The sequence below is a fragment of the Panthera uncia genome, chromosome A2 (genome assembly GCF_023721935.1).
Source record: "Panthera uncia isolate 11264 chromosome A2, Puncia_PCG_1.0, whole genome shotgun sequence".
Taxonomy (NCBI): Eukaryota; Metazoa; Chordata; class Mammalia; order Carnivora; family Felidae; genus Panthera; species Panthera uncia.
This window is the reverse complement of record NC_064816.1, coordinates 39,712,291-39,724,961: the sequence shown is the minus strand read 5'-3', so window position 1 is coordinate 39,724,961 and position 12,671 is coordinate 39,712,291. Positions and strand designations below refer to the sequence as shown.

At 39.5% G+C, this 12,671-nt stretch overlaps 1 protein-coding gene across 1 annotated transcript in view; it reads left to right on the top strand.

Annotated features, from left to right (window-relative positions):
- CNTN3 (contactin 3) overlaps nt 1-12,671 on the top strand; it is a 249,938-nt gene that overhangs the window by 212,973 nt on the left and 24,294 nt on the right. Inside the window, exons 16-18 of the mRNA XM_049640891.1 lie at nt 1,857-1,927; nt 2,947-3,181; nt 5,648-5,763. Of these exons, the coding sequence (XP_049496848.1) occupies nt 1,857-1,927; nt 2,947-3,181; nt 5,648-5,763 (422 nt within the window). The remainder of the gene's footprint in view (nt 1-1,856; nt 1,928-2,946; nt 3,182-5,647; nt 5,764-12,671) is intronic.

The window sequence follows — 12,671 nt, the reverse complement described above, 5'->3', positions numbered from 1 at the left end:
TTCTCTTGGCATTGGTCTCCAGGCCAGCAGGGAATCAACCTCAAAAATCCATTATTGCAATTATCTGACCTATCTAATGGCAGAACTGGCCATATGGCATTTGTCAAAAGACACTCATATAAGTGATTCTAATGTAATGTGACATTTCCAAAAGTTCAGTCCATCATCAGCGTTTATTAGTGCATGTTGAGTGAATATGTTTTTGTCACTTTAGGTTATAATTACTATCTGACATAGTCACCCTGTTAACAAGGGAAATGCTGTTTTCATTTATAACAAGCATTGACAAATTGGTAGGATAATGACATTTGGGAGTTCTGCTGCTAGGAAATCTCATTTTGCCACCATGCTCCATGAATGAGCTCAAGTTACTGGTGATTATGAATATTTTGACCCCTCAATGATTAAGAGAGAATCACTGTTAAAATTTTATATTTGGGGAAACTATTAGTATTAACCATAAGACTTCTTTTATAATATCCTAACATTGAAACTGGAAATTAGGAAGTGTACATAGTATCACATTATTGAGGCATTTGAGAGAATCAATAGACTTTCCTTTTCAGAATCTTTAATATTAATTAATACTAATTAAAAGGATGTTTGAAGTACAGCTCACATATCACTTTAGATACTAAGCCAAAATAGAAGTCAAGGAATACATTTCAGTAATTTTAATGATGGTTTTTTACTCAGGACAATGCATGTGACATTTCCGGCAGGAATTATGAGAAATAGGGGAACCTTGCTGATCTTTGTAGTCCATTTATTTATTCACACAACACATATTTTTTTTAATATTTATTTATTTACTTAGAGAGAGTGAACGAGCATGGGAGTAGGGGAAGGGCAGAGTGAGAGGGAGAGAATGAATGCCAAGCAGGCCCCACACTGTCATTGCAAAGGTAGAGGCAGGGCTTGATCTTACAAACCATGAGATCATGACCTAAGCCGAAATCAAGAGTCAGATGCTTAGCCAACTGAACCACCCTGGTGCCCCCCACAACACATATTTAAGGAGTGTCTACTGTGTGCTCAGCATGTTCTAGATATGGTGGATACAGCTGGGAACAAAGACCACCTTCAGGGAACTTCTATTCTAGTTATGTCATAGAACTTAGGAAGCATGAAGTTCTCAGTGTAAGTAAGGAATCTGACACCTGTGTGAGGTTTATAAAGAGCAGGTCTTAACAAGATTTGAGGATTTGAGTCTAGGTCATTTTTTTTTAGGTAAAGCCAATGTTGGCTCACCAGTTAGATCTCTACTGTGTAATATTCCCAAGTTAAATGTTCATGCTGGATTCATTTCCCATCATACCTAGTGAACCACTTTCCCCTGTTGTATTAACCTTTATACAGAGTCATTTTTTTCTTACTATTTGAGATATTTTGAATCTTTGATAATTTCATGCAAATGTAAATTATTTGATCTCCCCAAAGATACACACACACACACACACACACATTGCATATATGTTTTATATGATCCAGATACACACATACGCATGTGTATAATGTGCCTGTGATCAGATTACTTCAACTATTAGAAATAAGCAGCACTGGGGCGCCTGGGTGGCTCAGTCGGTTGAGCGGCCGACTTCGGCTCAGGTCATGATCTCGTGGTCCATGAGTTCAAGCCCCGTGTCGGGCTCTGTGCTGACAGCTCAGAGCCTGGAGCCTGTTTCGGATTCTGTGTCTCCCTCTCTCTGACCCTCCCCCGTTCATGCTCTGTCTCTCTCTGTCTCAAAAATAAATAAACGTTAAAAAAAAAAGAAAGAGGCAGCACTGAATCTTCTTTCACATAAGTGTCACCAAATGCAAATAGGGTTTTATCTCTGTGTCTCTAACCTACACAGTTCCAGAAGTGCCTCCTTCAGAAGTCAGTGGAGGAGGTGGGAGCCGGTCTGAGCTGGTGATAACCTGGGATGTAAGTGTCTGGGCACCATCCTCCCCCACAGGGGGTTGTTGTTCCCACCATGGCCTCCTGAGTGGCACTGGTGGTGGTACTGGAGGGGGTGGTAATGCTAGTAGCTCAAATTTTTGAATGCTCACTCTATGCTGATCACTGTTTCCAGCATTTTGTGTATGGTTTTGTTTTGTTTTGTTTTGTTTTCCATTTCACTCTTGGAACATTTTATAGATGAAAACACTAAGGCATAGAGAATATTAAATAATTTGCCCAGGGTCATTTGGCTGGTAAACATAGGGGTGAGAGTCAAGTCCTGGCTGTTTTCTCTCAAGCTGTCCTCACGGCTTTCCATGCAGCTGTAACCCCACTGATGCACACCCACTGATTCCAGCAGGTGCTTGCTTCCTGGCCATGCTCTCAGCTCTTGCTTTATGTTGTAATTAGGAAAAATTTTAATTAACACATTTGAAGTCAGAAAGCATGAGAATTGGCTGTGTTGTTTGAAGATGTTGATGAAAAACTAGAAAGTTAAGAGATCGTGATGGAGTGTCAGTAGGAATTTTTGACATGATCTAAACACAACTTTGACCTTAATACACTGTTTTTACTTTCTTTTTTCTTTTTTTTATAGTTTTACTCCTTTTGTATTTAACCATCTAATCAGTGGGCAATTTCTTTCCTTAGACTCAACATTAGGGATTAGATGATTTTTATTTGATTTAAGAGATGAGGTATATTCAACTAAAAGCGTATCTTATGATACATAAGTCACATTGGAGCTACAGAGTGCTCAAAAAGATTTGAATAACTTTAGAAAATTCTAATTAGTTATCTGGATGGCTATGAAAGAGTGGCATATGTCTGTTTAAAAGCAGCTGACTGTGCCACTGACCTTTTTCTCCTTTTTTTTATATAACCGCTTAATACGATGTCAATTATTATTTGATGGCTTTTGCAAAAGAATAAGGATTATAGCTCCATTTATTTTTATCTCACTCTCATGTGTAAGGGTAATTTAATATGTCTTTCCTTTGTAGCCAGTCCCCGAAGAACTGCAGAATGGTGAAGGTTTTGGTTATGTTGTTGCTTTCCGTCCCCTTGGAGTTACCAACTGGATCCAGACAGTGGTTACATCTCCTGATACCCCAAGATATGTCTTTAGGAATGAAAGCATCGTGCCATTTTCACTGTATGAAGTTAAAGTGGGTGTTTATAATAACAAAGGCGAAGGACCATTTAGCCCGGTGACAACTGTGTTCTCTGCAGAAGAAGGTATGGAAAACATTTTGATTATATATCAGTTCCAACCTAATAAACCACTTATGCTCCAAAAACTGATTTGGAAGTTCTTTGTGACTTCAGATAAATTTCTTCCAAAGGATAATAACTGAAGTCACAGTGAGATTCACATTTCAGGTGGTAAACATCAACCATGCCTACTTGGAAGTACCAGACTCACTAACTAATCAGAGGATATAACTATTGGTTAAAAATCTCTTGATTAGCTGGGGCACCTAAGTGGCTCACATGGTTAGGCAGCCAACTCTTGGTTTCTGATCATGTCATGATCTGATGGTTCGGGAGTTTGAGCCCTGAGTCAGGCTCCAACCTGACAGCATAGAGCCTGCTTGGGATTCTCTCTCCCTCTCTCTCTGCCCCTCCCCCACTGTCAAAGTAAATAACCTTTATAAAAATCTTGATGAAGAGTGCATTCAAGTCCCAGTTTGTGAAGCAAGGAACAACACAGCTTTCCACAACTTTCTTCTTTTGGGGATAAGATTAAGATACTCTCTTGGGAATGCCCTAATCTCAGGTTTTATAGTGTTTCCTGTGACCTGCAAATAGGATGTTAGCAGGGTGGACGGAGAGGACGGGAAGTGTGACATGGAGAGGTGTGCAATGGGCAGACTCGAGAATGTGATGCACCAGCTCCAGCCAGTCCACTCTGGACCCATTCCACTTCTCTGCCTTTCTTATACACCTGCCCCAACTATGGTATCTCTTTAGAAAATATTATTATTAGGAGAATCATATGAAATTGCCATTTTATGGGACAAAAGCAGCTGAATATTGGCTCTCACATGGGGTTCTACTTAATAAGAATGACAGGAGCTAACATGTATTGAATACTTACCATCTGCCAGACTTTATCTAATTTGGATTTTCCAAGGAGGAATTACATGTAGGCACTATTATTATTATCCATTTATACATAAGAAAATGGAAATTTAATAAGAGAAATTCATAGACTTGCCACACTCCATACAGACTTGCTAAGCTAGTATTTTAACCCAGAGCCTTCGCTCTTAACCATTCTGAACTCATGAAATGTGATTATACGGTGTCTTCTCTACCCCCAGCACCTTGCAGTAAATTGAAAAACATGGTCCACAGTTGTTGTGTATAAAATAATAAGAAGACTCAATTTTTTTAATACCCCCGACACTATTCTTATCCTCTCTTTTTCTACAGAGTTCGGAGAGAAAAACAAACAGGTAGTATAAACCGTTGCAAAAAAAAAAAAAAAAAAAAAGCCTTCATATTAATAGCCAGACCCCATTTCCAAGAGTTGCCAAAGATTTTCATTACAAAGGCAGGGATCTGTGGAAGGATGGCAGTTAACCAGGGAGTTTTCAGACACTGCCTACCCTGTGCACCGTGGATTGGAAAGGCTGGCAATTAGAAGGAGGGACAACTACAGACTTTCGCCCTCTCCTCCTCTGCCCTTTCCTCCTTCTGTTACTATTCTTGCCACTAATGATGAGTTCAGTAAAGGTCTTTCTATTTCAAACATCAGAAACAGATTTGACTTATCTGTGAGAAAGGTAAGGGATTTGGTGGAAATATACTAGGACTTATCCAATCAAAGGAAGTTTTAAACAGCACACCTCATAAAGATCATTAATCAGAGAAGCTCTGGGGCCTCAGAAACCATCTACCTCTGTAGGGTGTCACACGAGGTTGACTGACCTCAAGTACTCCTTCCTTATTTGTCCAAACCAAATTTCGAATACTCAGGAGAAAAAATCCGATAGGTCCTTCCTTGGACCAAGACTCTGTCTCACTATCAATAAGCATGGCCCAGAAGAAGGATCATTTAACACAGAAATGGATATCAGGGCAGGGGGAGCCTCTGCTCAGAGCTGTGCCCTGAGAGGAGAGAATCACTGTGAGCCCCTAAAGCTGCTAAGAGTTGTTTATTACAAAAGGATCTTTTTGTTGTGTTATAAGTTCTGTGCATGCCTGTCTACTCCTTCAGAACAGTGAACTCCTGGAAGTTGGCCCATCTTACTTGAGTGTGCCCCTGTTATGGGCCTTGAATACAGAAGGCACTCACTAAATGCTTATTGAATAAATGAACTCTGTAAAGCATGACTTTGTTTGGCAAAACATAATAAATAAATAAACAGACAGCCTTTGTGGGCATAGGAGTGCCCAAGCAAGAGCTGTGGGATGAAGGGGAGAGAACAAAGGAAAAGAAGGGAAGAAAAGGTACCAAGAAAAAAAGTACAACAGAGGAAAGAACAGGTTCCTGTGGCTGTTTAGCAAGGAAAAGCCCATTGACTCCCAAGGAATGGAAATAGACCAAGACATGGTTCATGTTTTCAAATAATGTTATAATCTACTTAGTTGAATTTTCAAATACATTATAGTACTTTTTTGAAAACAAAAGCTTTAATAGATTTTTGAATTAAGTACCAAAATAATAACTGTATTTCACTTTCTGTTGCCAAACAGAGCCTACAATAGCTCCATCTCAAGTGTCTGCAAATAGCCTGTCTTCCTCAGAAATTGAAGTGTCATGGAACACCATTCCTTGGAAGTTAAGCAATGGACATTTACTTGGCTATGAGGTAATTTCTTTTAAAACTAATTAGACTGTATATGTATGTTGCTGTGGTACCTTGTCTCCTTTAATTTAAACTTCTTTTTAACAATGACATCTTAACTAAAGTCTGACTTTTATTGAAATTTTACCACCACATTGTCCCATGTGATTATCAGTGGATATTGAGTTTAACTCAATGAGTTGAATGAAAATAACTTGGGATAGAAAAGGAAAAAAAAACATTAATATGGAAGGAGATCATATATCAATCAGATGGGCTAAATCTTTTAAATAGATTGACTAGAAAATAAGAATGAGATTGAATTGCATTATTAAGTTCAAAGATATTTATGCCAACAGGAAAACTCTTTCCTCCAGCTCTTTGTCTTACTTTTTTGGTGGCCTTGTTACATTGCACTCTTTTAGGTTCTTGAGAAGATAGCTGTCTGTAACTTAATTCTTGCCTTAAGTCTGGGACCTAATTCTTACTTTCAAAGAACTCTGTTTGGGGGCACCTGGGATTAAACATCCAACTCTCCGTTTCAGCCTATGTTATGATCTCAAGATTTTGTGAGTTCAAACCCTGTGTTGGGCTCTGTGCTGACAGTGCAGAGCCTGCTTAGGAATCTCTCTGTCTTTTTGCCCCACCCCACTCTCTCTCTATCTCTCTCTCTCTCTCTCAAAATAAATCTAAACTTTAAAAAGGAAAAGTAAGCAGACACAGAGAAAATGTAAAACATTCCAGATTAAGGAAGGCATGTTGGAGAAGTAGAGGAGTAGAAACTTGCCTGCAGAAGAAAGATCCTGTGGGAAGGACAACTACAGATAGACACAGGAGAGCCAGGCTCCAATGGCTTTGAATGTTGAGAAGAACCATCCAGACTGGGCGCCATGTTTAATAGGGAGCAATTGGAAGTGGGAGCAGTTGAGCTGAGAACTCACAAGATGAAAAGTCTTAAGACTTCTCTGACAGTGATATTCCAAGAGTTACAGTTATGATTTCATCCCGACCCAGAGCCATCTTTTTTGGAAACTTCCCTCACGTTTGTAACTCCTGATTCAGTGACAGGTTTTCACAGGCACATTTGCAACACAGGACCATAGACCCCACCACTTGCCTAAGTAACCTCAAATTATTGCACCATGGTGGCCATCAGATCCATAGACAGTTAAGCTGAGCTAGTCAGATTCTTATTTATTATGTTGCACTAAGCAATATAGAGATTGTAATCACTGAGTGTAATGCAGCGATATGTCGAATTTAGGACTCGGTTAAGGCTTCTCAAGTGAAGGCCGTGGGCAAGCAGGACAAAGCTGGTCTGCAGAGATGAGATGGAACAGACATATTCCCATACAACTCCAGTGAATGGAGGAGACAGAGACCCATGAAGGCTTAGAGAAAGCAACGCAGAATACCTCTTTGACAATTGTGCAATTCTTAAGTCACCTCACTGTCTTCTTTTTCATAATGGCACCTTGCCCTTCTTTTCAGTAAACTCCCTTTATATTTGAACTTAGAGAGTTTCTGTTTCTGGTAACCAAACATTGACTTGAATAAATATTGATGATAACATAGAGAAAAAGCAGACTAAAGCAGTGATGCTCTAAGAGGGCACCATGTGCTACCTGCACCAGAATTACCCAAATTTTTGCTAAAGTTGAACCCCCAGAGCCCTCCCTGGACTCCCTGAACCCAAACATCTAGGAATGAGTCTTATTAATGTATATTTTTAGTAGGCATCCATAGGGAAAGATCTTCTTGCCCCTTAAACACAGGACACTCAGGTCCTGACACGAAGAAACTTAATCAGAGACAGAGCTGCCCAGACTTAAAGAAGTAAAACCCCACACAGATACAGCAAACCAACTTTATCAGCATCTTAAAGGAAGCCAAGAACATTTAGTTGGAAAGTTCCTTTAATTCCAGGACAGTGAATGGAAGCACTGAAAGGTGGTGGGCAGCCCGTGGTAGCTCCCAAATGATTACAGCAGTGGCATTGTTGGGACAGATAGGTCGGATGGAAGGAAATGCAAAGGAAAGTAGTTCTGAGCTCAAACCTGAGCTCAGGTCCTGACTCTGTCATTCCCTGGATGTGCTAGAAAAGTTGTGTAAACTTTGTGAGCCTCATTTTCCTCACCTGCAGAATGGTGCAGTAGTTGGCTCAACCTCATTAGGATTTGGGGAGTATTGAATGATACTAGACACTTAATATGCTTTTCACAGTTTCTGGCTCATAATAATAACACATAAGTACAAGTCATATCTCAGAAGAATTTTGAAATATCAACTTATGGAATTTTCCCCAGTAAATATCCTCAAGCAGTTCTTTAACTCTAAGCTTCTTTGCCTCCAGAGAGTTTATGATGGTTGTCAAGAGAAGTTGCCTGTAAGAGCCCTTTCTTCCTAGCTTCCTAGATTCCAAAGCTCAAGCCCTTAAGGAGCTAGTTTCATGTATCCTGGAGGGTAAGAAGAGAGAAATGCCACTGAGGAAAAAATGTAAGAGAAATTTTGGGTGACCTTGGTGGAAACAAACATCTGAGGCTTATAAAATCTTGGGGGCCTCATAGCTTTCTACCTGGCAGTGTCCATGTTGGTAGCAAGACCACAAGGAGGGAACATGTATTTTCCATATGCAGCAATGATCACTGATTTCCCATTTTCCAAGCACGGTCCAGGAACTGACGGGATCAAACCAGTGTAATAGTAAGTTTTCTTGGCGAGGGTTTGGGAATAGGGACCCCCGCAGTGATTGAGGTTGAATTTCCCATTAGATGAGTGGGATATGAAGCTCCATGGTTAAATCAAATTAACTTAAAGAAAATTTAAGAAAAAAACATATTTTGCATGCCTAAAAAAGAAGATGGAGATGCACATCCCCCATTCATAACTTTGTGATTTACAAACCATTACACAGGATCATAATTTGAGAGCTGGTTGTAGTTTGTGAAATAGTTAAGAGAAATAAGCAAGGGAATATGTGGGAAAGGGCTTTGTGGGTTTTCAAGCACCACAGCAAAGCTAGCCATTGCTGGCAATTGTTTGGCAGCATAGAGGCAGAGAGATGTTAATTTTGCAATATATAAATTTAAGCTGATAAGAATAGTCTATAAGAGGGGCGCCTGGTAAATAAACATTAAAAAAATGTTTAAAAAGGGGTGTCTGGGTGGCTCAGTCGGTTGAGTGTCTGACTTCAGCTCAGGTCATGATCTCACAGTTCATGGGTTCGAGCCCCACGTTGGGCCTGTGATGATAACTCAGAGCCTGGAACCTGCTTGGGATTCTGTGTCTCCCTCTCTCCCTGCCCCTCCCCGGCTCACACTCTGTCTCTGTCTCTCTGTCTCTCAAAAATAAATAAACATTAAAAAAAAATTTTTAAACAAAAAATAAAAAAGAGGGGTGCCTGGGTGCCTCGGTCAGTTAAGCATCAAGCTCTTGATTTCAGCTCAGGTCATGATCTCACACAGTCATGAGATTGAGCCCCGCATCAGGCTGTACAGTGGGCGTGGAGCCTGCCTAAGATTCTTTCTCACCCTCTCCCTCTCCCTCTGCCTCTGTCTCTCTCTTTAAAAAAAAAAAAAAAAAAAAAAAAAAAAAAAAAAAAAAAAAAAAAAAGAATATTCTATAAGAAAGCTGAAGCATACCTCTGTTGGCCATGTCAGGAAAGAGAGAGTAATCGAATGAAAGAGAAAACCAAATAATGGAAGTAGAGCCAGCATAGTGTCTTACAAAGTCCACACCATCTTAGAATGAGACAGACTTGCATTCATCCCCACTCGGATCGAATGGAAGCTCCATAAGGGACATGGAACTCTGCTGGTTTATTCAGTGCCAAGAGTCCTATCTGGTACACAGGAGGCATGCAAACAATATGTGTTGATTGGATAAATGCAGTTTTGACTCCACTCTCTTACTGCTGTGTGGCCTTGAGCAAGTTATTAAAGCTCTCCAACGTTCAGTTAAAATAAAGATGGTAATAGTAAATAACATACTGCATCACTGGAGAATCAAATGAGATAAAGCCGTTACTGTCAAAATGGCCCAGAGAGACTTGGGCTTTTCTCTGTTTTGAGTATTGGTCATTGGCATAAGATTTCTTTGGAGGAAAAAATTTGAAAAGCAGTGAAGAAATATGGAAACAAACACTTGCACAGTGACTATTGTTTCTGTTGGTGCTGTTGTTGCCGTTGGGGTAGGAAGCAAAAAATGAGACAGGCAATGAGAAAATGGGACTTCCTTGAAATTAATTGTGAGTTGGGGTGCACTGGCTCTGCCCTGGGTATATAAAGAACAGCAGACCTAATATCCAAATGCGGCATGGATATGCATGTTGAAAGGAAACAACTAGTGAAAATGTCTTTCCCGAGTGCTTGTTAGGTAGGAAGGCAAAGAAAACAAACTAAGAGAAAGATAGACTAATCGGGAAAATCTTAAGAAATAATTTATATAATTACACCAAGATAAGAATATATATTTTCTTAGGTTCAATAATGACTCAAGCACTAACATGGAGAGACAAACGACTTAGCAGAGTGTTTAATTACCAGTCATGTGGCTAACTTTCTGGGTTGCAGTTTCCCCAATATGGCTTTAAAATTGTTAATAGCTCCTGCTTTTCTCTCATCTCAGTGAGGGTTGATCATGTGCCACCTGGCATGCTGAGCACACATCATCATTAGCATCTAGACTAATTTTCTTTCTGATTTGACCAAGTAGTAGTTGAGGAGCTCATTTCCCTGGGCTCCAATTTATTTCATCTGCTAAGCTATAACACTCAGGCTCAGATCTTTTCTTGTGCCCTTTGGATAGGAACAAGAGATACAGATGTGATAAAGAGGATGCGGCATGTTTAAGTTCATGGGTAGCGGGTGCCGGAGGAGCAAAAGCTCCAAAGTTAGAGCATAATATATACCATCAGTTTCTTTAAAGCCATTATGTGTCTTGAAAAAATAAAAGTTGGGAGAATGACCTTGATAAGTGATTGAAACAGAAGTCTCCAAGTGTGAAATAATACAGATTAGCATATTTGGAGGAAACCTCGTAGATTTTTTTTTAAAGTGTATGGGGGGAGCATAACCAAAAATGTAAGCAAAATGCCAAACTGTAACTTCACTGGTACCTTCGTCCCGCCTCCTGTTCTAAATAGCTCTACAGAATGTGCTTAGTTCCTAACATTGTAATTACAATGGGAAAAGTTGTCAAATATTTGAGTAATTTTTGGAGAGTATGAAAATTCTGTCAGAAAAAAAGAAATATGTATTGAGTCTAATTCCTTACTATCAGGCAAAGAATTAACTTCATCTTAGAATGAGTTGAATGTCCATAGGAAAATTGGAGAGACAATTAAGATATATTTAAACAATTAGAAATCAGGCAAAAATGAATTCAAGTAAATGAAATGTAGACCTTTGGCTCAGGGGAAGGATGGGTTATGCTAGAGAGAACAGCAACTAATGTGTAAGTGAGGGTTGCCCAAATGGAGTTGTGTGTGTGTGTGTGAGTGTGTGTGTGTGTGTGTGTGTGTTTCAGATATAACTGACATACATTATATTAATTTCAGATACACGACATAATGAGTTGATATTTGTATATATTGTGAGATGGTCACCGCAGTAAGTCTGGTTAACTAACATCCATCACCACACATACTTACAAATCTTGTATGCATGCGATGAGGACTTTTAAGATCTACCTTCGCCATTACCATTGCTTTACATTAGGTCCCCATGACTTTTATTTTATAACTGGAAGTTTGTGTTCTTTATTAGACAAAGGTGATCCCTAGAAAACTGGGTCTCAGCGTTGAGGGATCCAGCGGAATAAATATCTTGGCCTCTCTCCTCCCATATTCTCATCTGCCTTCCATTGGCCAAATCCAGTGAGAAGGCAGGGCCAGGGGTCGAATAGCACACAGGTCATCCTGAGGTCTGAGAACCAATTAAAGAAGAGTAGAAGACAGATCTGGATTTGTGTTCTAAAACACTGTTGACTGCATTTTTGCTGCTTTGTGTTTATTTAAGTATGTTTGGTGTCTAACAGCTAAATTGAAATATTTGTCACTCTGAAAATCTTTATGCATACACAAAATTATTTTAGTCTATTAAAATAGTATTTCTGACTTAATACCTGTATTTTAATGGCTGAAAAAGTGCCATTTTTTCAATAGATTATTTTTATAAATTGCATCTTGTGTTAAGTTTTAATTAAGTGAAATCCTTTGTGGAATGATATTAAGGACTCCTCACAGCAGGGACATCAGTTTTTGGAAGGACCAAATTACTTGCAGAAACAGAGGTAGCATTTTAAATCCTGACATTCCTCAGGTTTGTTTCTGTTTACTTATACAGATAAAAATATTTTGGCTTGTGATATGGTTTTATGGTTCTGAAGAAAAATAATTATTTTATCTCCTCAAGCAGTTAGAATTCCAGTGTCTCATAGATGCACAGAATATTAGGATTGAGTACTTAGCTTGGTGGATGAAAGGAAAAAACCATCTCTTCGTCTCTGCTGTATCCGCCAAACACTTCTTACGCCAAATATGTGAGGGGTTTTCTCTACACTGATCAATTCTCTGATGTCTGTTGGGTGTCCTAAAATTCAGTTCAGTTCTGACACCATAAACCTGGAGTTAGCTTCAGATCCCACAAATTAAGGGCTAAGTCCCTAAGACTACCTGCCTCCCCCACACATACACTTCAGATGCGTCTAGTACGTCTGATTGGCTGAAAATCAGGGGTTCCACAACCTCCTCCTTGGGTTTGAGATCTTGCTGGTACGATTCACAAAACTCAGGAAAGCGCTTTATTTACTATTATCCGTTTATCATAAAGGATACGACAACCAAATGGAAGAGATTCATAAGACGTGGTGTGTGGGAAGAGGCACAGAACTTCCATGCCCTCTCCAGGAGCTCTACCGTCCCAGTACCTTGG